Source organism: Oncorhynchus nerka, linkage group LG21, assembly GCF_034236695.1.
Source record: "Oncorhynchus nerka isolate Pitt River linkage group LG21, Oner_Uvic_2.0, whole genome shotgun sequence".
Lineage (NCBI taxonomy): Eukaryota > Metazoa > Chordata > Actinopteri > Salmoniformes > Salmonidae > Oncorhynchus > Oncorhynchus nerka.
In genome coordinates, this window is record NC_088416.1 from 8,493,148 (window position 1) to 8,520,110 (window position 26,963).

Below are 26,963 nucleotides of genomic sequence, written 5' to 3' on the forward strand. Positions count from 1 at the left end.
TTATTTGTATTTTTCATTCCTTGAGGTGTCCTGGGGTGAGATCGTTTTTTTGGACAGCCATACACACTATTTTGACCTTGCCCTCTGGCATGGATGGCTCCATTGGCAGGTGTATCTAGTTGGCATAGTGACTTTGCAATTCTGAACCACAGTGCTGCTGACCTGATCTGGAGAGTGAAGCGCCATGTTGTCCAAAAACAAGACTGAGGCTGGATCCAACACTATGCCAAGAACTAGACTATAGAGAACACACCAAACGGCTTCTGCTTGAAGAGGGAAGAACTTCAACTTCTCTTTGAAGTCTGTAGACTGTCACGACTCCCGAAACGAGTCACGATTCAGTGCTTTCTGTAATAAAAATAGATCTTTTAAAATGTAGAAAACATTATTTGTTTTTAACAGTCACGACTCCGTATATAAACCTATTGCCCGGATATCGCTAAATGATACAGCAGAAAGAAAGATCACATTTACTGGTGATTGATTTGTCTCCCAAGGACTTTCCAAGAAAGGTCTATTGAAGTGCATTTAATTGAAAGTGTGCCTGGATAACTTGAAGTTAATGGAACTCTGCAGCTGACGAACAGAAAGGCCGAAGCTCATTGCAGGGTATTGAATTAAATATGTGCCTGATCTATGGTGGTTAGAGTTCTGTAGCTACTGCTCCTACCAGGTAGTTTACTGTAGTGTAGACTGGTCTGATAGAGAAGAAGCCCAGGGGGACAGGAAACAGGGTCAGGTAAACATGTTGCACCTGAACACAGACTGATCCACTGGGGCACACATGGACATACACAGACAGAGAACGAAACCCTGCACTGATTTTTACTTGAGGAGCTACTACCCCTGTGTTACTAGCTGGGTGCATGTTTTCTCAACGCCTGAGTAATAGTCAATGAGTGACCACGTTCCTATGCGCAGAGTATTCTGAATAAAAGCCCAATCCCAATGATTATTTCAGGATAAGCTGTTTACATGCAGCTTTGACATTCCACTCATGAGAATCCCTGTATCCATGAATTAAAATAATATTCCTAATTGTCCCCGGGACATCAGTTCTTTTTGTTTTTGACAGGGGATACGGGATCATTATTTTAAATTAAAGTTAAGACTCATTTAGATATTTTTCTGCTTATAATTTCTGACATTAGGTCGGTTATTTGTTAGTCAACTCGTCTATAATTAGAAAGCTTCTCTTTGTCATTACTTGATGCTCTAGAATACTAAATAAAGCCTTGCTCACCAGAATGATGTCAGTAAATTAGAGAATGAATGCATAAATCTAGTTGACATATGTAAAGTTCTTTCATTTCTGCTTCTCTCAAGGAGCGAAGACGTTTAGGGACCAGGGAGATTTTCCATGCAAATTTTCCCAATGACAACACCCAGTAAGATTTATTTTTTAATAGGTCTATATTTTTTTTTAAAGGCAGGTTTAAGGTTCTGAATGAAAGGTGAAAAGACAGATTTTCTGGAGATTTTGGTCATTCAGCAGACGCTCTTATCCAGATCGACTGACAGTCAGTGCATTCAACTAAGGTAGATAAACAACATATCAGTCATAGTAAGAATAAATATATTTCTGTAACAGTTACTGAGAATGTTGTTGAAGTGGTCTGTTGGTTTGACTCCTTGAACATGGCTGCCAATTTAAAAGCTTTTGAAAAATGAACAGAAGTGCAGGGGACAGATGGGAGCAATAATACATATTCTGTTGGAATCAGTTGGCGCCTCTTTCCTTTCCTATATTAAACAGATTTCAAATGTATTAGTGTGACAGAATGCTTAATACATTGAGAATGTATGTGCAGTTCAAATGTGGGTATAGAATGAGTCACCAAAAAAATACATATTTTCAACAAATGTAAATGCATATTTTCAACTTTCATTCAGAACCAAAAATGTACCTGATTTCAACATCAGGAAAATATGTAATTTCGTCCTCCGGAAAGTTCTATGACCAAATTTCAACTGCACGTACTTTCTCAATGAAGCAAGCATTAGATCAAAAGAAGAAAAAAAAATCACTGAAGATAGAATCAACCAAGATTTTTTTTCACGGTCGGACACACACACACACACAAAGCAGAGACGGAAGTAGAGGTCAAGATACAGGAGACAACAAAAGACGCAGGTAGGTCTCAGATGGAACTCATAAAAGCGCAGGAGGAGCTTGCGGAGTGTGCAAAGCTGAGAGGGGGAAAGAGCCTCGTGGCATTTCATTTCCCACAACGTTGTGGTGCCAACTCTAATCAAACCCATAGGAGTGTGGATGGGGATCCACGTCTCTGTCCCATAGGATCCCTCACCAAGAGGCTTTACTTTCACTACACTAACCTCAGGTAGACATGACCGCTTTCTTATACATTGACCCCAGTGAGGGATAAGTCAGTTGCCCTTTAAAGATACTATAGCTGAAATGACAACACGCCTGGAGGAGTTTTCAGCCCTGCGTCAAAGAATCTATAAAAGCTGCATCCCATTGACCTCTGATCAAAACCAGTGTACTATATAGGGAATAGGGTGCCATTTCTGACACACCCAGTCTACAGAGTGCAGGTTTTAAAGCAATCCCTGGAAAACAGTAAATGTGCTGAATTTCTGGGGAGAGATGGCAAATATCTTCTTTCCTATTTTTACACACAATAGTTATGGCCACAATTGAGAAGGAGTGCACTGACTGCAATGAACTTGAAAACAACCGTCAGCATTTGTGACTGCAATTATTCTTCCAGTGTCTTTGCGTTGTTTGGTCAAACTGAAGATGGCATAGCTACCCACAAAAGCACCAACACTGTTTACAGTCAAGCACCAAAAGCGGGTCCTGGCTTTCAAACTGTTTACCCACACCCAGTCACGCACACCCACCAACCCACACACAAATCAACTGTAGATCAGTTTTAAAGGTGAGGCACATTCATGCCAGACGTTCGGTCCTGACTTGGTGCTGTTCAGCACCATACTACTTCACCAGCAACATTACTGCAGCCTGGCACGGGCTGAAGTGATTACCATCACAATAAAACAACCCTAATGAAATTATTTGTTTCCCAACATCATATGTGAGAGACTAAAACGACAAATTAGCATGAAAAAAAATATGATAATTGAAACACATGGGGAGGTAGAATTTAGATTCATAATAGGCTAATGTGGCATTTAGGTTTGACAGCAGCCAGATGTTGGCTCCCATTCATTGAATCCCATTCATTTCTCACGTCGGTGGAGAAGTCCATTGTCTCCCTACTTATAGCATACATTCAAACAGGAGGAGACATACGTGCAGCACCCCTATGGGCCCTGGTCAAAGTAGTTCACTATACCGGACATTTAGCATTTTGATTTCACCTTTATTTAACCCGGGTAGGCCAGTTGAGAACAAGTTCTCATTTACAACTGTGACCTGGCCAAGATAAAGCAAAGCGACACAAACACAGAGTTACACATGGAATAAACAGACATACAGTCAATATAGAGTGTGTGCAAATGAGGTAGGATAAGGGACGTAGTAAGGCAATAAATAGACCATATTGGCAAAATTATTACAGTATGGCAAATTAAACACTGGAGTGATAGATGTGCAGAAGATGAGTGTGCAAGTAGAGATACTGGGGTGCAAAGGAGCAAAATAAATAACAGTATGGGGATGAGGAAGTTGGATGAGCTATCTACAGGTGCAGTGATCTATGGAGCTGCTCTGACAGCTGGTGCGGGAGCTATGAGTCTCCAACTTCAGTGATTTTTGCAATTCGTTCCAGTCATTGGCAGCAGAGAACTGGAAGGAAAGGCGGCCAAAGGGGGAATTGGCTTTGGGGGTGACCAGTGAAATATACCTGGTGGAGTGCGTGCTATGGATGGGTGCTGCTTTGGTAACCAGTGAGCTGAGATAAGGTAGGGCTTTACCTAGCAAAGACTTATAGATGACCTGGAGCCAGTGGGTTTGGCGACAAATATGAAGCGAGGGCCAGCCAACGAGAGAATACAGGTTGCAGTGGTGGGTAGTATATGAGGCTTTCGTGACAAAACGGACTACACTGTTTGCCTTGTGCAGAGTAACATGCTTGGCTTGAGCCAGGTTCTTTAATATTTTGCGGCGGTTTTTAGCCACCGAAATAATGAAATGACTATTGGATTTGGGTACGCTCATTTAGTAGCAGAGGGCTACAAGCCAGCACAGAAACCACAAACGAAGAGAATCTGGCCTAGAATCTATACGTGTTGTAGCAAGCTCAGTACTAAAAAGCGTGGTGCTTTAATTCACTTGAAGCTTTTCTGTGTTTAAAATATAGACGATGGTCATTGAACAGGAGAGGAGGAGAAAAGGGAGAGACAAAGGGAATGAAGAGGTGGAGGCTAAGTCTTGCCCCCCGGGGGAGAGGCTCTGATCCTCCATAACAACGGACTCCTTTTGAAGAGGGTGGCCCTCCTTGATTGTTAACATTAATCTGAAGGAAAGCCTAAACAAAATGACATTTTAATATATGTCTCCTGGACCTCATGGATTTCTAATAATCCCACAAATCCTGTTCGGAGCAGCGCAGTGGGGAAAGAGAGCGATAACAGGGGAGTAGGGTGAAAGCTGATGCGGACTTCGGTTCAATCTGGTTTTTTGGACTTGTTCACAATGCTCACTATCATACAGGTGAATGGCACTGGTACTTAACTATATTTGGCTATCCATGACTGATGGAAAACACAGAAACTTCCAGACAGATTCCAAGGGTTTGTGATAATGTACATGTATCAGAGTGAGACTGTGCCCTAATGTGTGTCCTGCTGGCAATAAAGTGAGTGGCCCCAGCTGATGCAACAATCCCCAAGGCCTTCCAGCCTACTAGGCCTTGCCCTGGCACTGGGGAGATCTGCTCCCTCTGTTTAAAAAGCCTTAAATTTATAGCAGGACTAGCAAATGGAATAGTCACTGGCCATTGATCCGTATGGGCCGAGGTGCTGGATCGGAGGGAGGGAGGGAATGGCAGAGAGGGGGAGTTACCGAACTCAATTACCAGTTTAAAGACAACACACACAACAATAGTGTTCCTCAAAGGCCACAGCGACTGCTGATTTCAATAGAGTTGCTATAGAGGTAACGTCGTCGTCAAAAATTAAGAAATAGGACAACAACAAATACAGGGTAGGAATGACATCCAACTGCTCATCCCTGCATTCATGTGTCCTTCCGATACAGATCAGACCATATTCACGTCAAAGACTTTCTACAGTACCTGGATCAGACTGCTATTCAGCCTGGATTTAATGCTCTCCTGAAGAAGATACACTGGTTATCATGGAGATTATATAGTCATTTTGCATAGCGAACCGAGATATTTTTGCAGGATGAAAACAATGGCAAAGAAGGAGGAAGCTAGCCCAGCAGAAAGCCAAGAACTGCAATTTGTGGGCTTGATATTGCAGCGTGCTTTTGAGGATGTGTGGAAATCATTGTTGGAAAGCCAATACTTTAGAGTATGCGGAGGTGGTTGGTTCATTGAAGCGCTAAAGTGCTCAACTGCATTGATTTCAAATGACTAGCTCTGATTGACAGAACCCTGATATCCTAACCCTAACCCTGATATCCGCTATCCGACCTGGTTTACTCTATCTAGCCTCTCTCTCTCTGTCCCTCCCTCTCCAGTGAGCCACTGCTCATCCACAAACAGCTCACTCTATAGTCCCAGTTCAGGCCGGGGGGTGAGCGAGCCATAAACATCTAATAAGGAACCGTTGGAGTTCTCCTCAATGAGCCAGGTCTACTAACAGTGTACTTTGGGGTTAGGGTTGGTTTGTCTCACACTGCGCCATGTCATTGAACCTGAATGTCATTCAGTGTTATAATGTATCCTTTCAGAGGACTCTAGCCCAACCTCTATCCCTGACATGGACATCAAAAGGACAGAGGCAAACCCATTACTATTTTGGGTACCATAAATAACATAGCTATCCCATAAAGCCCAATAGCACTAACACACAACGGCAGCATTAGACAAGCACAAAACGGAGCCAAAGTTTGTGGCATTCGGAGCAACAACTCGCCGACCATGATAGGCCTGCAGAAACTATCCTGCATCGGAATCATTCACACACTTGCACTATACTAGCAGGTGTACACACACACACACACACACACACACACACAAGCCGCTTTGCTTCATGTGCTCACCACCCACATCGACATGGTCACAACTCAATTACAGGCATCTCCACAGGGACCGGACTCCACCTTGACCAATGGGCCTTGTAATTGGGCAGCCTGCCACCTCTCATCCTGAGATAGCCCAACAGTATCTATAGTGTAATAGCTAGCTGGCCATGATTCTGCCGATTTTCCACGATGCAGCACATAGTTTATGGGCCACTTGATAGCCCCTTCACAAGCCACTCCTCTCAACAGCTTCAATTCTTTAGATACAAAACCAGAAGGGGCACTAGTACCACCCTTATCATTATCCATCACTGTCAATCTACAGTACCCTCCTGAATTATATGCACCCTAGGTAAATATGAACAAAAATGGCTCTGAAAAAAATGTCATTGTTGATTATCAGCTTAATCTTAAAGAAAATATCATATGAATCTAAGCTTTGAGTTAACATTGTTCAAAGAAAAATCTAAAATAAAGAATTATTTTATTCAAAACATGCGTGTCATTATTGCGTGTCAGTTATTGGCACCCCTAGTAATTCTTAGAAACAAAATCAAGTTGATGTATATTCCAATTAAGATTTTCCTTTTTAAAGTTAATGTGAGTCATCCATGACTTCCTGTTTCACTGGGGTACAAGGTGACACACATGCTAAACTCCCTTAGTCATCCATCAACATCAGAAAGTCCAAAGATGACAAAAATGAAATTAAAAAGGTTGTTGACGTTCACAAAATCAGGCAATGGCTATAAAAAGACAGCTACACACGTGAAAATACTCATCTCCACTATTAGGGCAATAATTAAGAAATGTTTAACAACTGGAGCTGTGAGGAACCTGCCTGGAAGAGGACGCAAGTGTTGTGACGTTGGTACCATTAATGCAATGACGATTTTTTTAATCAAATAATTACATACCACGTTCAAGTATTACTTGATTAATCATAACAATTAATTAAGTAGTAATCTGGGACACCACGGGAAAAGTTTATTTAACGAATTAACGTTTCCCAAATTAACTCTAAAGATGTCAATATGTCGTTATACCAGACATCCATTAAACATCATTATTACCTCAGTCTCATTCTGAACGCCGTAATATCCTATAAATCTGCACAAACCCTAGTCTCCATGATGAATCAGCAACACAAATTGGCTGAATTATTTATTTACTAACTAACTAATCACACAGAATGACAAACACACAGGATAGATTATTCATTGGTTACTAACATGATGAAATGAAGTCCCTAGTGGACTAACCCGATATGATGGCTTGTTACAATGAAAGGGGGTGGGGAACGAAAGAGCGGGACGAGAGCCAAAGGAATACAACTATCGTACATACAGTGGAATAATACGCTCATCGTGAATGGATATTTAGCAACCTAACAAGCGCATATTTACATATTTACGCTTGTAGGTCTGTCGTCTCGCTCTGTTGAAATCACTCGATCAGTCTGTGGCGAGTAGTTCATCAGAAAGTCTCTGGTTGTGTAAGTCTCTGGTGGTCCACCAGAAGTTACCATGTCCTTTGTAGTTGTAGTAGGTTTGTCTCGGAGTGTCTGTTAAGAAGGAAAGTTCCAGAAGTGTACCACGCGGTGTTCAGCGGGCCTTATCAGTCACTCTGTTTAGAATAGATACCCTAGAGGTACCTATAGCGGTGAGAGGAAATTGTTATTTGTCTCGCATCTTCGCTCGAGTTTCCGAGGCTAACAGTGCATAAAGAGCTGCAGACAATGTTCCTGTGTGGTGTTTGAGAGAGTTTCAGAGTTTCTAACCATTTTGTACCTTTCAGCTCACAAAGGCGGTCACGCTGGTCTTTAGTTTTAAACTATTTCTCAGCCGTGTAGCCACCGCTTCACACTGTCTGGTTTAGTAGTCAAACCATTTCAACGTGTCAGATAACTGGGATGTTTGTAGAGTTACCGTTATTTGGTTATACCGCCCTTAATGATATCACACAACAACTGATCTGACATAATTCTTCTTTAAGTCCCTCCCGACCAATTCCAACATTCTTGGTGTTGAAAATGTCCAACCGTTTTATGTTGTTACAGTACTGCAAAGTCCCTCTCTGTGGTAACAAAGGGATTTTTAACTTCCATTTCTGCAGAGTGGGAGGGGTGGGCCTTATCTGGCTCACCCAAGAGGGAAAGTCATGACACGTGTATTTTGTCCCCACGCACAGTGAGAAGGATGGCTCAAGGGGATTTTTTTTGTTGCCCAAGGACCACAGTTGGAGAATTTCAAAAGTTGGTTACATCAAGTCTCCAAAGCTACAAGTGAAACACCACCTCCATGTCAACAAGTTATTTGGAAGGGCTGCCAGAAAAAAGCCTCCTCTGTCACCAAACCACAAACGTAAGCCCCTGGAATTTGCTAAATGTCATTGGAACCAGGTTCTATGGTCTGATGAAAATAAAATAGAGCTTTTTGTCAATAAACACCAGAGGTGGGTTTGACGTAAAAAGAGTCGTGCAGAAAATAACCTAATCCCCACTGTGAAGTTTGCTGGTGGATCTGTGATGATGAGGCACTGTTTAACTTTCAAAGACACTGGGAACCTTGTTAGGATACATGGCATCATGGACTTCAAGTACCAGGAGATTTTAGTCCAAAACCTGTCTGCCTCTACCAGGAGGCTAAAACTGGGTCGTCGTTGGATCTTCCAGCAGGACAACGATCCAAAGCATACCCCCAAATCCACAGGATAATTGTTCACTGACCATTGACCTAAACCCAATTCAAAACCTCTGGGGTGAGCTGAAGAGTCCACAAGCAAGGACCAAGGACTCTGAAGGATCTGGAGAGTTTCTCTATGGAAGAATGGTCTCAAATCCCTTCCTGTGTGTTCTCCCACCTCATCAAACATTATAGGAGACGACTCAGAACAGTTATCTTTGGAAAGGGACAAAGTACTGAACACAGGAGTGCCAATAATTGTGACATGCATGTTTTTGAATAAAATTATTATTTCTTGCTGACAAATTATTTTTCTTTTAACAATTTTAACTCAAAGGTTAGATTGATATATTTTGAGTCAGACCAAGCAGAAACAATTATATTTTGTTCACAGCATATTTTGTTCATACTTACATAGGGTGCCAATAATTCAGGAGGGCACTGTAAATCACCCTGTAGTAAAATAACAGTAGGCCAGGGACCATTAAGTCGATTCACCCACAGGCCGATTATTTCTTGAGCGGATGGTCAGGGGGCTGGAACGTAATTTGTAGACAGCATATTGACCGTAAGCCCAAAGATATTTGAATAAAACTAAATCAAACCTTGCTTACATTTGCATACGATCACATATTATGTGTGGGAATACTTTAGAACAGATTTATTTTTATTTTTATGTACAGTCTAATGTCCAACAATAAAAAAATATATTTTAAAAATGTCAATCACCCATAGGGGAGACGCCAGTTGGGGAAACCTGCCGTAGGCCATACACAATCAAAAGGGGCACAGAAATCAAATTAATTGAAGCAAAACAATGTATTCCTTGTAGAACATAAACTAGCCTGAATTATTTAGGGATATTTTCTAGCTGTGTTAGAGAAAGAACGTCCCTTTGTCTTACCCCAGGAATGTCTCCTGTTTTGGAATGAATATATGAATTAATGTTTTATGGTTACAAAATAATTCTGCGCCTGAAGCACAGTGTAGAAGCCTAATTCTGTCATATTAGCGTGTGTTAATGTCATTTGGGTGAATGTCTAGCCAATAGGGATACTAAATCAGCCGGCGTACCATATGGCAATGTGACACTTGGCATTATTGATGCCATAGCTATCCATAACAGAATCTATGAAACAAATCAGGTATTGAGTACTACAGGAATCTAACAGCACCTTTCATATAAGCCCTGGCAGGTGTAATAGAAACACAGAAATCCCACTGTCACCATTTACTAGAGAAAGCATTGAAATTCCACTGCAAAAGCACCTAGGGTTGGCCTGAAGCAGAGTAATAATGAATTCCTACATATTGGGAACAATATAGACGAAGGCTAACCTAAACTAGGTTTAGTGTGGAAGTCTCGCTGCAGAACAAATTGTGGTCTTTTCTAAAGCAGTAGACCCCGATGATAATGTTATATCAAGATGTTTCTGCCATACAGAGTGCAAGACAGCCGGGAAAAGATTTTTGATGTACCAATTCCATGGCACAGGGTGTATGAGTTGATATAGAAAACAATGTAAGATTCAAGAATGTGTGCTAAAAAGATTGTACAGAATTCTTGCCACCGGCAAAATGTTGAATATTTAAGGCATACAATTATCGCAGCTCTGTAGATTTTGTTGTGAGGATACTGAATCAATAGACCATTTCTTCTGGTATTGCCCTCAGGTAGCCTGTTTCTAGTCTCAGGTTCAGGAATGGATGAAAAAGCATAACATTCATCTAAAATTGACCCTAGAAATAGCATTGTTGGGAGATCTGGAGAGACCTGGTCAGTCGATTACTAATATACTCTTAGTAAAAGCATTTTATCATCTTCAACTCACAATCTGCGGATTCTATTCGATTAGATCGATTCAAATTGTATGTTAAACATCACAGCATAGTTGAAAGATGGGCGCCGACAGAGATGGTCGCCTCGCTTCAGGTCCTTAGAACACTATGCAGTTATTTGTTTTTCTTATGTATTACTTTATGTATTATTTCTTACAGCCACCCGGTTTCTTTATGCATTGCGCCGACAGAAACAAACATCTCTCTGGTAAGAAGAAGGGCGAGGGTGTATGCCTTATGATTAACGACTCATGGTGTAATCACAACAACATACAGGAACTCAAGTCCTTCTGTTCACCTGACATAGAATTCCTTACAATCAAATGCCGACCGCATTATCTTCCAAGAGAATTCTCTTCGATTATAGTCACAGCCGTGGATATCCCCCCCAAGCAGATACCTTGTCGGCCCTGAAAGAACATCACTGGGCTCGATGTAAACTGGAAACCATACACCCTGAGGCTGCATTTATTCTAGATGGGGAGTTTACAAAGCAAACCTGAGAACAAGACTCCTTAAATTCTATCAGCATATCGAATGTGCGACACGAGCTGGTAGCATTCTGGATCATTGCTACTCTAACCTCCGCGATGCATACAAAACCCTCCCCCGCCCTCCCTTCGGCAAATCTGACCACGACACCATTCTGTTGCTCCCAGCCTATAGACAGACACTACAAACAGGAAACGCCAGTGAGCAGGTCTATACAACCCTGGTCTGACCAATCGGATTCCATGCATCAAGATTTCTTCGATCACGTGGACTGGGATATGTTCCGGATAGCCTCAGACAACAACATTGATGTATACACTGACTCGGTGAGTGAGGTTATTAGCAAGTGCAGCGGAGATGTCGTACCCACTGCGACTATTAAAACCTTTTCTAACCAGAAACCATGGATTGATGGCAGCATTCACCCAGAAAAATGAAAGCGCGAACCAGCGCTCTTAATCATGGCAAGGCGACTGGAAACATGACCGAATACAAAACAGTGTAGCTATTCCCTCTTGCAAGGCAATCAAACAAGCGTCAGTATAGAGAAAGTAGTAGCAATTCAACAGCTCACACACGAGACATGCGTGGCAGGGTCTACAGTCAATCAAGGATACCAAAACGAAAACCAGCTGTCAGACAAATTAAACTTCTTTGCTCGCATTGAGGACAACACAATGCCACTGACACGGCCCGCTACCAAAGCCTGTGGGCTCTCCTCTGTAACCAACGTGAGTAAAACCTTTAAACGTGTTAACCCTCGCAAGGCTGCCGGCCCAGACGGCATCCCTAGCCGCGTCCTCAGAGCATGCGCAGACCAGTTGGCTGGTGTGTTTACGGACATATTCAACCAATCCCTATCACAGTCTGCTGTCCCCACATGCTTCAAGATGGCCACCATTGTTCCTGTTTCCAAGAAAGCTAAGGTAACTGAACTAAGTAACTATCGCCCCGTTGCACTCACTTCTGTCATCATGAAGTGCTTTGAGAGACCATTCAACACCCAATACAATTTGCTTACCGCCCCAATAGGTCCACTGACGATGCATTCGCCATCACACTGCCCTGTACCATCTGGACAAGAGGAATACCTATGTAAGAATGCTGTTCATTGACTACAGCTCAGCATTCAACACCATAGTACCCTCCAAACTCATCAAACTGGAGGCCTTGGGTCTCAACCCCGCCCTCTGCAACTGTGTCCTGGACTTTGACGGGCCGCCCCCGGGTGGTGAAAGCAGGAAACAACATCTCCACTTCGCTGATCTTCAACACTGGGGCCCCACAAGGGTGCGCTCACAGCACTCTCCCGTACCTCCTGTTCACCCATGACTGCGTGGCCATGCACGCTTCAAACTCAATCATCGAGTTTGCAGACGACACTACAATGGAAGGCCTGATTACCAACAACGACGAGACGGCCTACAGGGAGGAGGTGAGGGCTCTCGGAGTGTGGTGTCCAGAAAATAACCTCACACTCAACGTCAACAAAACAAAGGAGATGATCGTGGAATTCAGGAAAAAGGAGAGGGAGAACCCGCCCATCCGACAGTAGTGGAGAAGGTGGAAAGCTTCAAGTTCCTCTGTGTACACATCACGGACAAACTGACAAACTGAAATCGTCCACCCACACAGATAGTGGTGAAGGTGCAACCACAGGTCTCTCCAGAGGGTGGTGCGGTCTGCCCAGCGCATCACGGGGGCAAACTACCTGCCCTCCAGGACACCTACAGCACCCGATGTCACAGGAAGGCCAAAAATATTTTTTAAAACAACAACCACCCAAGACACTACCATCCAGAAGGCAAGGTCAGTACAGGTGCATCAAAGCTAAGACCGAGAGAGTGAAAAACAGCTTCTATCTCAAGGCCATCAGACTGCTAAACAGCGATCACTAACAGAGAGGCTGATGCCAACATACAGACTCATATCTCTGGCCACTTTAATATATGGACTTAATAAAGGTATCACTAGTCACTTTAAATAACGTCACTTTAATAATGTTTACATATCCTACATTACTCATCCCATATGTATATACTGTATTCTATACCATCAACTGCATCTTGCCTATGCCGCACATCCATTGCTCATCCATATATTTATATGTACATATTCTTATTCATCCCTTTACATGTGTGTATAAGGTAGTTGTTGTGAATTTGTTAGATTACTTGTTAGATATTACTGCATGGTCGGAACTAGTACAAGCACTTCGCTACACTCACATTAACATCTGATAACAATGTGTATGTGACCAATAAAATTTGATGTGAAAGAGCTACGGCACGTAGAAATCCGAAGAGGGTGGCCAGGAGAGATAGGTTGGATGGGCTGAGGGAAGCTGAGGGTTGAGATGTGGAATTGGAGACAAGCGGAAGTGGAGGTGCTGGGCGGGGGATAGAATGAGTCATAATAAACAAAACAAAAAGACAGTTTGAATGACCCTGAAGGGCAACGCTATTACATCCATTGACTGTTTGCCTGAGGCTGCACAAGTGCTTGTACACATGTATATACACACACTCACATTTAAAACACACACACATGTAAATAGTGCCACACATGCACAGTAATGTATACAGTTGGCCTTGCTGTTTTGATTTTTGTTGTCCTTGATGTCTAATTTTTGCATTGTTGTTTTCTGTTGTCCCCGTTTGACAGATCTCCCACCAAGTCAACGTGCCCATGGGCGGGTTGCTTGACCCTGGTTGTTCCTGGGTCGCTCTGGACTGGAGACGGTTAGATGACTGAATGCAATGTGAATCTTGAGCGACTTCACTGCAGGTAGATTGTATGTTTATTTATTTTTTCAATTATTAAATAAATTGATACATTTTTTTTTAAAGAAAATACTGCGTTTCCTTTCTGAAAGGCAAACGATATGCTAGTTCAACAGCAACTTTGCTTTGATAGAAGTATGCAAGTCAAATTAAATTATCAAGTAGACCTACTTCAGTCAAATGTGATAATGAAGTTAAATTAAATGAGAACTTAATCTGGAAAAGCAGCTGTTTAAAAGGGGAGATCTTAAGATCTGCACAGCTGTAGAACCTAACCATATTTTCTGGATATTGAACGCACACAGTGGTCTCCAATTAAAGTCTCTCTGGTTTCAGTTCATCATTCATGAGCTACATTCAAAGATTGAACAAGATTAACCTTATAACGAGAACCAAGTGCAACTGCATAATATGAGCAACACAGGTTGGGCCTTTATCCATTCACCATTAAAAAGCCTTAGTTCAGTAGACCAGCGTAGAGACTTAAGACATGGTGCAGCGGGACCATAAGGACTAAGTATGTCTCTTACCCTGTCCTTCATCCTCCAGCTCTGGGCCAGGGCCTTGGAGCCCTCGATCTTCTCTGAGTGGCGTTTCTTCATGAAGGCCAGCGGCAGGTTCCAGTCGCTCATGTCCGCCTCTTCCTCCTCAGCCAAGAATATGGCCGGCGAGAGCAGCAGTTCCGAGTCCATTTTCATCAGGGCCCTGAGGGAAGAGATGGAGAGGAGGTCAGGTTGAGGTCAATGTTAAAAAAAAGGTTTCTTCATTCAATAACAGGATATAGCTGTACAGTATGTTTTTGTGTAACATTGAGGAATATGATAAATATTTAACATGCATCCATCAGATGCAATCTATTTTTGACCCGAACTATACAACCATTTTAAGTTCTGCTTCCTAATGACTAGGAAAGTTTGGACAGCATTGGGTTAGCCATAGACCAGCTCACACTACCGGTCAGATGAGGAGCAGCTCTGGGTTAAAAACTACCACCACCTAGCTTTGGGACTCAAAGGTCTGTATTGATTGGACTCCCTGAGTTGTGATTTGTTCTGGTGACTGGCGACGTTAAATAACCCTACCACAATATAGCTGGCTACACCAAAAACATAGTGTTACCTGTCAACAAAGGCATTTGTATTATTTCTAGGAACTCTACTTACCAGACGTAAAGTAAAATGTGACCATAACTATCAAATAAACTAGAGGTCGACCGATTAATCAGAATGACCGATTAATTAGGGCCAATTTCAAGTTTTCATTACACTCGGTAATCTGTGTTTTTGGACACCGATTATGGCCGATTACATTGCACTCCACGAGGAGACTGCGTGGCAGGCCACGGTAAGGTGCTAGGTACCATTAAAATTATCTTATAAACAAACAAATCAATCTTAACATAATCACTAGTTAAGTACACATGGTTGATGATATTACTAGTTTATCTAGCTTGTCCTGCGTTGCATATAATCGATGCGGTGCCATTAACTTATCATTGAATCACAGCCTACAGGTGATTTAACAAGCGCATTCGCGAAAAAAGTACTGTCATTGCACCAAACATCAACGCCTTTCTTAAAATCAATACACAGAAGTATATTTTTTAAAACCTGCATATTTAGTTAAAATAAATTCATGTTAGCAGGCAATATTAACTAGGGAAATTGTGTCACTTCTCTTGCATTCATTGCACGCAGAGTCAGGGTATATGCAACAGTTTGGCCGCCTGGCTCGTCGCGAACTAATTGGAAACAGACCCATTGAAAGTTGGCATGACCTAGCATAACATTGAAGGTTGTGCAATGTAACAGCAATATTTAGACTTATGGATGCCACCCGTTAGATAAAATACGTAACGTTTCCGTATTTCACTGAAAGAAGAAACATTTTGTTTTTGAAATGATAGGTCATTAATATGGTCAACTCCGGAAACTAAAGCTCGTATTTCTGTGTGTTATTATATTATAATTAAGTATAATTTCATAGAGCAGTCTGACTGAGCGGTGGTAGGCAGCAGCAGGCTCGTAAGCATTCATTCAAACAGCACTTTCCTGCATTTACCAGCAGCTCTTCGCTGTGCTTCAAGCATTGCGCTGTTTATGACTTCAAGCCTATCAACTCCCGAGATTAGGCTGGCAATACTAAAGTACCTATTAGAACATCCAATAGTCAAAGTTTGATGAAATACAAATGGTATAGAGAGAAATAGTCCTATAATAACTAACCTAAAACTTCTTACCTGGGAATATAATACCATATTCCCGCTGTGAAAACAGAGGTAGATTTTGTGGTAGGAAGTCTCGCTTGAAGTGCATGGCCTAATGGCTGTCTAACTCAACAGGAATATGGTGATGTTCAGGCTAAAATTGGATTCAGACGTTTATTTAATAGCGAGGGAGACATTTACATTTGGTAAATACAGTTTCGAGATATTATACATATTCCATTGTTAACAGGAACGTTTTTCTAGGTGAAGCCGGCTATATTGGGGTTGGGTTATTTTCTGTTGCCAGCCACAACTCAGGGAGTCCAACCAATACACAGACTCCCGATGATGTGTCCCAAAGCTAACAACCACCCATAAATAGGATGGACAATAACATTAGCAATCTCACATCCCTAGCCCCCATTCACCAAAGGTGGCCCTGGTGAGTGATGGGATATGACCTGAGCAGCTTTCAAAACAAAGTACAACCATTTAAGACTCGTTTGTCGTCATGTGCTGTAGTGAGCATATTCTCGTACTAATCAGTACATAACTAGTAGCTATCTTAATTTGCATTTAACACGGTTAACATTAACTGTGTACAAAGGTTTAACTCTAACAATGACGTCTCAGCAGTGAATTCCCTTTAAATTAACTTAGCAGTCAAATGGTAGATGATATGCAGAATGGACTGGCAAACTTACACGGAAAAGCTCTTTTCTAAGGGGGTAGTACACATTATTGCAGTATGATACACAACAGAATTGGAAATCGGTACAACGTCAACCTGCATAGACAGAACCATGTTCGCGCGTGGCTGTTCTAGAGTTCGGGGTCGAGTTTGACATGTTAGCTTGTGGCTAACTAGCAGACCCTTAACCGACTTTCTGACAACTAGCTAGCATTGTTATCACAGGTTTGTACTTCGTGCTTGTAAAACTGTGCATGCTTCATGTTACTTGTTGAACCACAAGCTACAGTAGTTAGATAAACGTAGAGAAGACTGACTGGCAAGTGAACCAGATGTGGAAAAGGGCCATTTCTGCACAGGGTGGCGTGCAGTGTACAGACCTTGGCGCGGTAGAATACTCTTCGATACAGGGTGAGAAACCTCTCCGTCTCCTGACTATTATAGACGCGGTCGCACAGAAAATTCTTGAAAGAAAATTGTACGGTAGCGTCCACAATTTGTAAACGATGTCGAACCCGACAGGTCCAAGTTCGACCGGTATGTGTTTGCAGGGAAATCTGCGGGTTCTCTCCCCACGGCTGCTCTTTGCTATGGGAAGGTGCTCGAGACGAGGCCCATCTTCACACGGACACTCTGCCACAACCACGCCACGCGCTGTCAGGCTCGAGCTGTCAATGACGCTTGTCGTGTGGTCTTCTGACACAAACGTGTGTCGACGAGGCAAATGTCGTAAGCTAGTTGCCGTGAAATTGACAAACAATTCCAAGTATTTCTCCAGAGACACTTCTTCAGCACTTCAGCAAGGGCGCCGCCATCTTGGGAAAGACCCACAATGCACTCGGGGTTGGAATGAAAATGTCATTAAAAACGTCATCATGGTCAGTGAATGTCCCTTTCCCTTTCATCAAAATAAAAGTAAAATAATAAAAAAGTTAAGTCCAAAATATTCCATTCAGTTCAGTTGTGATGTCTCATTGCGATCCAAAAAGATACATCCTGTACATTTTGAGAGATTATTCTTTTTATATACATTTGCAAAAATTATTTTAAAAACTGTTTTTTCGCTTTGTCATTATTGGGTATTTTGTGTAGATTGATGAGGAAAAACATTTTAGAATAAGGCTGTAACGTAACAAAATGTGGAAAAACCCTATAATTATGTATTTCTTTGTGACTCATTTGTGTACAGGTAGACCAGAAAAGCTACATCCCTGATTGGCAGATGAGTGGCAACCCTGATTAGAAGCACTTGATGCTCATCGGTTGTTCTTTACAAATGCTGTTTTGAATTAAAGAAAAGTGTACCTACACACTGAAGAAGGCTGTAAAGCCGAAACATCTGTGTATGCTATCCCTGATGCAGTGATTTTCATTTTCCGTATTGCAACGGAAAATCTAAAAAATGTCTTATTGGACAAGAGAACCCTTCCTGTTTCCATCCATTTTCTTGGTTGGTTCACAGGAGACAGGACATAGGGGGTGCAATGGAGATGAGCTAAGGTAGATGGGAAGTAGAGGCTCTTCCAATGTCTCAGTCACTTCCCTGTTTAATCAGACAAAAATATCACTCTCTCATCTTCTTGGTGATGAGCACACCACAATACAGCTCAGATCATATATATGCAACACCACAAGGCGGTCAAATCATCTCATCAGAAAACATGAAAACAGTAGGGCAGATGGACAGTAGGATTTTCTCCCTCTCACTGCATTGGCCAGTACAGTAATCAATATGCTGGCTATTTGGGTTGGCCAGCAGCAACACTATGGTACAGCAATCTTGAACATGAAACTCATAACTGTATCAGGCCGAATCTATCCCTCCTGTCTCAGTGTCCAGTGTGAATGAGAAACCAATCCAATCTCCTAAGAGTGTGATGGAGGTTGAGACCCTGGCATAGTGGGGGAGGGAGGGGAAGATTAGTCACACACATTCTCTCTCTCACACACACACACACAGTTATCCTCCCAGATTGGGAGCATGGTGACAAGGTGATCAACAGGGCTTAATCCAGAAAATGGAGCTGTTCCCAGAGCCAAATCAGACAAGGGGGAAGAAAAGCCAACATGTCACCTCCCTGAGGACTGATTATAGCAAGGCTGGCAAGACGACAGCGCCAAAGAACCATGCAAGACAAGAGAGAGCAGAGAATGTCAGAGAGAGATAGAGAGATGGATCGAAGAGGTTTCCAATCGGATGTGGAGAGGTTTGTTTTACCAGGAAGCTTGTATATAATAATCATGTGATCCTCTAAGTGAACAATAATAGTGTGTCCTCTCAGATGGGAAACTGGAGACGGAAGAGCCGTAATGAGGCATTAACCTGCCCCACCCAGTTCTTCTCAGTCACATAAAGGTACATACTGTACCGGCGACATTATGGATATCAGAGCTCAAATCATGGTTTCCTGACTCAGCATGACTTTTTACACATCTACGAACCATTGGTGTCTTAAATCACAATACAGCCAAAGCCACCATTTACAAGTCATGCAGCATCTAATTTCACCTCTTTTAAAGAAGCTAAGGAATTAAAGAAAGGTTGCACATTAAATGTTGTTTGGGAGGACGAAACAACACCAGTTTCTGGGTCCAGTTTTAATTATGCATGTTGGTGTCGTTCATCTGCCAAGCTCACAGACCATCACTAAAAACAGAGGAGTCATGATTAATGATTTGCATTCTTCAGCATTATTATCATCATCAGTATTTTCTCCAAGTGCGACCATTTTCCCTGACAGTCTCACGCCAGCTTCGGGGCTCATAACTCATATTCAAGGTTGCTATCGCCTTAAATCAAATGCAAAAGTTTCCATCTCAAAACTTCAAACTATAATGGTCGCTGTGTTTATAAGGGGTCTTCATCAGAGGTTGTCCTCAAAAGAGACAACAAAGCATCATCTCTCTCCCTCTCAGGTTAAATAAGGTTAGAGAGAGGTAGGCCTCAAAAGGTAACGTTAACATTCTCACAACGTTTGACGTGACAAAGACGATCAGAGTTGCTGCTGTGAGACCATTCATTCATGATCAACAACACAGCTATCACAGATCACACTCCCCGATCACACTCCCCGATCACACTCCCAGACGAGGTCTCCATTTACGCCTGATCAATGTGTTAATATGAGATTATCTACCAATCAACAGGAGTGTAGGACCAGGAGAATTCTCCATCATGTGTGTGAAGTCCTCACAAGGATAGTGAAACAATAAATATTAGGCTTTGGGGGTTAGGTTTAGGGTTAGAATTAGGGTTAGGGGTTAGGCGTTTGGGGTTAAGGTTCAGATTAAAATAGGATTTTGAATGGGAATCAATTGTTTGGTTCCCACAAGGATAGTAAAACAAACGTGTGTGTGTGTGTGTGTGTGTGTGTGTCAGATGAATCGGTGTGAAACACACGCCCCGTAGATTACCTTTCACTTATCATCACTGGGTTACTCAAGCCTTTCGATGGAAAGGATTTGATCATGAATGGAGGATTTTAAAGAGCTGGTGGGAGTGAGAGAAAGAGGAGGAGAGGAGGAGGAGAAAGGAGGGCAGGCTGACTTTGAGTTGAAGAGCACTTCAATGGTTGTGAGGTCATTTGTCATTTGACAAAAGGAGGAGAAGGTCCTAGAGGGGATTTTGGTACCTCAGGTTGTAATGGTGTGATGTCACCATTGCTGAACCAAAGGTCTATTTTTAGGTACGTGCGCACACACACGCCCACGTACAAACACACACATTTGGAGCCAGTGGACGAGCAGGCAGACGATTCTCAGGTTTCATTCCCACTGGACAGGAGGACAGCTAGCCACGTGTTCGCACCCATTCACAGAAGGTCCCCGACGATATCCACCCTGTGAACATGAGGACCCATTTACCACAGATAAACAGCTGCTGCTCCTCTCCACTCTCACACGCACACTTTCGCATAAACTCTTTCTCCCTCTCACTCTCACACACAAACACGCACATAACACACACACACACATTGCACACACTCACACACACTGAAGAGGTGTGGGCAGCCAAGAGAGGTTTGTCCTTAGGTGTTAATCAGTACAGGCAACTTCAACCAGAAAAGGTTCAATGTTCTCAGCACAAGGTCTTGGTAAGACATAATTGCCTCCTGTATAATAGACTTATAATAGAGTTATGTCATCATTTTGAGGGTTATAATCGAGTTAAACATAAAATGACTGGATTCAGTCCATGATATTGTAAAAAAAAAAAAACACTTCAAAATGCATTTGATATGGCTGGGTGGGTGGATTAAATCAAGCAAAATTGAGAGACAAATTTGAATCAGCATCTCTGAAATAGAGCTGACAGTCATTTACCTGCAGTGGCGTGTACTCATGGATGCCAAGGGAAGTCAGGCTTCCCCAAAAAATTTACCTAGAAAAAAAAATATATATATTTTGTCTTTCAGTGTTTCATAATATCCCTTCAATTCGCAAGAGGCTGAATGTATATCACCGGAGAAAACATCCAAGTGAACGAAACAGCGTCCCTCTGTCCCTGTATGTGAAGCTCATCTAATTGTAGCTGTCTGGGCAAAAATAATATGATATTGTTGCTGCCCGTAGTATTGAACATAAGGGAAGCCAGCGAGCATTTGGCCTCCCTTGATAAAAATCAATACAAATAATAGCCGATCAGCGTTGAGCTAAACTGAGTGAGCTCAAATGTGAATGGTCCTGGCACACCAAAAAAAGTTTCAAGGGAATCCAGTTTGGATTTGACTTCATGCCAATCACATCACACCAAAAGCCAAACGTCATTTACAGAAAAAATAATTGTTGTGTTGTCTCCCGGTGGCTAGCTAGCCATCTAGATAAAATTGGCCCTTTCTCAAATTAACCATGGATGGAGATAGGGATTTAGACTTGTGCTTTTACTTAATTCTCCGTACTGGCCATTGATTATGACGGCAAATCTGATCCAATCATAAATTCAGACATTGTGCCCCTTGTCCTGAAATGATGTCGTAGGCTAATGTTTATTTAATGTATTTTTTTTTGTGTTGAATTTTACCCCTTTTTCGTGGAATCCAATTGTTAGTAGCTACTATCTTGTCTCATCGCTTCAACTCCCGTAGACGGAGGTTGAAAGTCATGCATCCTCCGAAGCCACACTGCTTCTTAACACAGCGGCGCATCCAACCCGCAAGCCAGCCGCACCAATGTGTCGGAGGAAACACGGTGCACCTGGCAACCTTGGTTAGCGCGCACTGCGCCCAGCCCACCACAGAAGTCGCTGGTGCGCGATGAGACAAGGATATCCCTACCGGCCAAACCCTCCGCGAACCAAGAGACTCTGGTGGCACAGCTAGCGCTGCAGTACAAAACTCAAAGCGTGTACTGTATGACAGAGTCATAAACCGTTTAGGCAACATGAAAGAGGAGGTTGGCATTGGCGTTTCTCTACAAGTAGGGTGTGCTAATGTGTTTTCTACTTGCACGCACACACGCAAACTGAACTTCACCAGACAGAGCGTGCTCCCCGGTTTTGTGATGAAACAAAGGTGTGGTTGAATTTATTCTGCCACTGTGTCTTCTTATTGTCTCGGCCTTAGGCCTGTATATCACGGTCGCAAGGCATATGAACTAACAGGTTATAGAGCAAACAACACAATTATCACAACAAATAGGTTGTAGTAAGGTATTATTTTCCTGGCTTGTCTTAAACAGTGAGTTTACCCACTCACCGCTACTGTTTACCTGAGTGAAACGATAGCGGCATGATGGAGTACGCACTTCACCCGATTACAATCCATCTTAATTTGATTTGAGTACAGAAAAGCCACTCCCATGAGTTGTCAGCTCTGTCTGTATACTGTAGTGTTACGCCTCATGTCCACCAGATGCATCAAACTCATTGCGTTTAGGCGGAAGTCATTCATTGTCAATGGAGCAGTCCGCAACGCTACACTGGGGGTACGCACTAGGCTGCGGTGCGTTCTGTGTTCCGCCTGCGTTCAATATTTTCAACTCGTGCGTTACTTTACCTTGCGGTGGTACAAACATAAGTACAGTCACAGGTTCCAACTAGCTACCTTTCAGCTAGTTGAAAAGTGAAGCACATGTGGACAAAACAGAGATGCTTGTTCTAGGTCCCAAGAAACAAAGAGATCTTCTGTTGAATCTGACAATTAATCTTAATGGTTGTACAGTCGTCTCAAATAAAACTGTGAAGGACCTCGGCGTTACTCTGGACCCTGATCTCTCTTTTGAAGAACATATCAAGACCATTTCGAGGACAGCTTTTTTCCATCTACGTAACATTGCAAAAATCAGAAACTTTCTGTCCAAAAATGATGCAGAAAAATTAATCCATGCTTTTGTCACTTCTAGGTTAGACTACTGCAATGCTCTATTTTCCGGCTACCCGGATAAAGCACTAAATAAACTTCAGTTAGTGCTGAATACGGCTGCTAGAATCCTGACTAGAACCAAAAAATTTGATCATATTACTCCAGTGCTAGCCTCTCTACACTGGCTTCCTGTCAAAGCAAGGGCTGATTTCAAGGTTTTACTGCTAACCTACAAAGCATTACATGGGCTTGCTCCTACCTATCTCTCTGATTTGGTCCTGCCGTACATACCTACACGTACGCTACGGTCACAAGACGCAGGCCTCCTAATTGTCCCTAGAATTTCTAAGCAAACAGCTGGAGGCAGGGCTTTCTCCTATAGAGCTCCATTTTTATGGAACGGTCTGCCTACCCATGTCAGAGACGCAAACTCGGTCTCAACCTTTAAGTCTTTACTGAAGACTCATCTCTTCAGTGGGTCATATGATTGAGTGTAGTCTGGCCCAGGAGTGGGAAGGTGAACGGAAAGGCTCTGGAGCAACGAACCGCCCTTGCTGTCTCTGCCTGGCCGATTCCCTCTTTCCACTGGGATTCTCTGCCTCTACCCTGTTACGGGGCTGAGTCACTGGCTTACTGGGGCTCTCTCATGCCGTCCCTGGGGGGGTGCGTCACCTGGGTGGGTTGATTCACTGTTGTGGTCGGCCTGTCTGGGTTGGCGCCCCCTTGGGTTGAGCTGTGGCGGAGATCTTTGTGGGCTATACTCGGCCTTGTCTCAGGATGGTAAGTTGGTGGTTGAAGATATCCCTCTAGTGGTGTGGGGGCTGTGCTTTGGCAAAGTGGGTGGGGTTATATCCTTCCTGTTTGGCCCTGTCCGGGGTGTCCTCGGATGGGGCCACAGTGTCTCCTGACCCCTCCTGTCTCAGCCTCCAGTATTTATGCTGCATTAGTTTATGTGTCGGGGGGCTAGGGTCAGTTTGTTATATCTGGAGTACTTCTCCTGTCCTATTCGGTGTCCTGTGTGAATCTAAGTGTGCGTTCTCTAATTCTCTCCTTCTCTCTTTCTTTCTCTCTCTCGGAGGACCTGAGCCCTAGGACCATGCCCCAGGACTACCTGACATGATGACTCCTTGCTGTCCCCAGTCCACCTGGCCATGCTGCTGCTCCAGTTTCAACTGGCCTGGGCCCTAGGACCATGTCCCAGGACTACCTGACATGATGACTCCTTGCTGTCCCCAGTCCACCTGGCCATGCTGCTGCTCCAGTTTCAACTGTTCTGCCTTACTATTATTCGACCATGCTGGTCATTTATGAACATTTGAACATCTTGGCCATGTTCTGTTATAATCTCCACCCGGCACAGCCAGAAGAGGACTGGCCACCCCACATATGCTCTCTCTAATTCTCTCTTTCTTTCTCTCTCTCGGAGGACCTGAGCCCTAGGACCGTGCCCCAGGACTACCTGACATGATGACTCCTTGCTGTCCCCAGTCCACCTGACTGTGCTGCTGCTCCAGTTTCAACTGTTCTGCCTTATTATTATTCGACCATGCTGGTCATTTATGAACATTTGAACATCTTGGTCATGTTCTGTTATAATCTCTACCCGGCACAGCCAGAAGAGGACTGGCCACCCCACATAGCCTGGTTCCTCTCTAGGTTTCTTCCTAGGTTTTGGCCTTTCTAGGGAGTTTTTCCTAGCCACCGTGCTTTTACACCTGCATTGTTTGCTGTTTGGGGTTTTAGGCTGGGTTTCTGTACAGCACTTTGAGATATCAGCTGATGTACGAAGGGCTATATCAATAAATTTGATTTGATTTGATTTGATTTGATGTGCATCAAGTGTGGAAAATGTGGGTTGACATCCAGCGAAACAAAACGGTATATGCACCTGGTGGACATCGGGCATTATAGACCAAGCTCCTTGTGGCCTATCACATCAAAGCTACATGATAAAAAAAAGTATTTCAAACTGATACAAAAGAGGGCTTTTTATATTCAAAATAGCTCTCTGGCAGCATGTCTATCAAGGTGTTTAATGCAACTAGTCACGTGTTGCGGGAACACAGCACCCAAAGCAGCATCATGTCGCAACGTGTTAAGGATCAATCAAATTCCACTTCAGAGGAGGTGTGAAGCATAAGACCTGACAAACGTTTAAGTGTCACAAGTTCACTCAGACGTGATGTCACTATCATATATGCAGTACGCCCATATATCAGGGCTGTTCAATTCCCTGGATGGCCAATACAGGCTGTTTTTTGTTTCTACTTGGTAGTTAATTGCACTCACTTGGTGTCCCAGGTCTGCTTCCCATTAGTATACTGCATCATGCGAGGTCCTCATAACATTGAGATACCCCACAGTATAGAGTCAGAGCTATTATAAAGAGCAGACCAATGACAAGTGGACACTGAAGACTTACTTAATAATCAAGACACCATTAAATGATGTACTATCGTAATCTAAGACGGCTGTTACACAAGAGGGAAACTAATCGTATGTAAAACACACAGGACAGGAGTAAGAACCTGGGTATCTGCAAACTGAGCTCAAAGCTGAAGGATGCCTTGGTGGGGAATGTGGACCCACTTTAATTAATGCTGCCTGGGTGATTTTTCATCTTTCGTTTTATAGACACAGTGGATGGAGTGTGTCGAGTGAGTCCTCGCAAACCACCTTGGAGTTGAAGTTGGCCAAGTCCCCGCAAACCACCTTGGAGTGGTCCAACTCCCCATAAATCACACAAAAAAGTTCTGGTGACCTCGACAACTGCTGTGGGCTCCCACCGTCGTCTGGTGAAGGGCATGATGGGAGCTGGTCGGCTGCTTGGGAGACAGCAGGCTACTTTTAATTTGGTTTGTGTCCTTAATAATGAGATTCAAATCCTAACAGAGGAAAGTGAACTGCCGCCAACCTCCAACATTAAAATAACGTTGACTCCAGCTATGGGGAGCAACCTGAAACGTTCACAAAACATTTTGCTCCAGCTGCGGAAGCAGAATGTGAGCCGTTTAAAGCCAATTCTTTGTCCTCTGTTGAGGTATTCAAGTTATTTTAAACTTCATAATCCACCCATGAATGGTTGTGTTAAGAGGGCAGAAAACAAAGAGAGTTATCTTTTACAGGAGGAAGCTGGGATGGTGTATTCGTGTAATGAGAGGAGTGGATCTGAAGTGCTAAATGGTTATGATTCTGTGCATTGTAGGGTTTCATATCCTTGGAAACACATGCAGTGATGTTTTGATGATGAGCTAAGGGGAGCGCCCTTGGTACACGGACACTCAAACGTGAAATGCAACAAGTTTGTAGAGTGTCAAAGTGCCTGGCAGAATCTCCATCGACAGTCTTCCTCTGTTAGGATTTGAGCGAGAGTTGCACCCCTTCTGAAAAAACCTACACTCGATCCCTCCGATGTCAACAACTACAGACCAGTATCCCTTCTTTCTTTTCTCTCCAAAACCCTTGAACGTGCCGTCCTTGGCCAGCTCTCCCGCTATCTCTCTCAGAATGACCTTCTTGATCCAAATCAGTCAGGTTTCAAGACTAGTCATTCAACTGAGACTGCTCTTCTCTGTATCACGGAGGCGCTCCGCACTGCTAAAGCTAACTCTCTCTCCTCTGCTCTCATCCTTCTAGACCTATCGGCTGCCTTCGATACTGTGAACCATCAGATCCTCCTCTCCACCCTCTCCGAGTTGGGCATCTCCGGCGCGGCCCACGCTTGGATTGCGTCCTACCTGACAGGTCGCTCCTACCAGGTGGCGTGGCGAGAATCCGTCTCCTCACCACGCGCTCTCACCACTGGTGTCCCCCAGGGCTCTGTTCTA

At 43.3% G+C, this 26,963-nt stretch overlaps 1 protein-coding gene and 1 long non-coding RNA gene across 8 annotated transcripts in view; one reads left to right on the forward strand and one right to left on the reverse strand.

The window, feature by feature from the left end:
* The window catches only part of LOC115104411 (regulatory-associated protein of mTOR), a 219,809-nt gene extending 202,157 nt beyond the window's left edge, over positions 1–17,652 (reverse strand). For 6 of the 7 annotated variants that reach the window (XM_065006277.1, XM_065006274.1, XM_065006276.1 and 3 more), the window contains exons 1-2: positions 17,218–17,651; positions 14,471–14,645 (exon numbers count right to left, since the gene is read on the reverse strand). In XM_065006277.1, the coding sequence (XP_064862349.1) occupies positions 14,471–14,638 (168 nt within the window). In that variant the 5' untranslated portion in view covers positions 14,639–14,645; positions 17,218–17,651. Of the gene's footprint in view, positions 1–14,470; positions 14,646–17,217 lie in introns of all 7 variants that reach the window. The other variant, XM_065006273.1, reaches the window with a different exon arrangement.
* On the forward strand, positions 17,632–18,260 carry LOC135563521 (uncharacterized). The gene is made up of 2 exons (XR_010460341.1): positions 17,632–17,715; positions 18,027–18,260. It is a non-coding gene; the product is annotated as an uncharacterized LOC135563521 (long non-coding RNA).
* Positions 18,261–26,963: the final 8,703 nt, after the last annotated feature.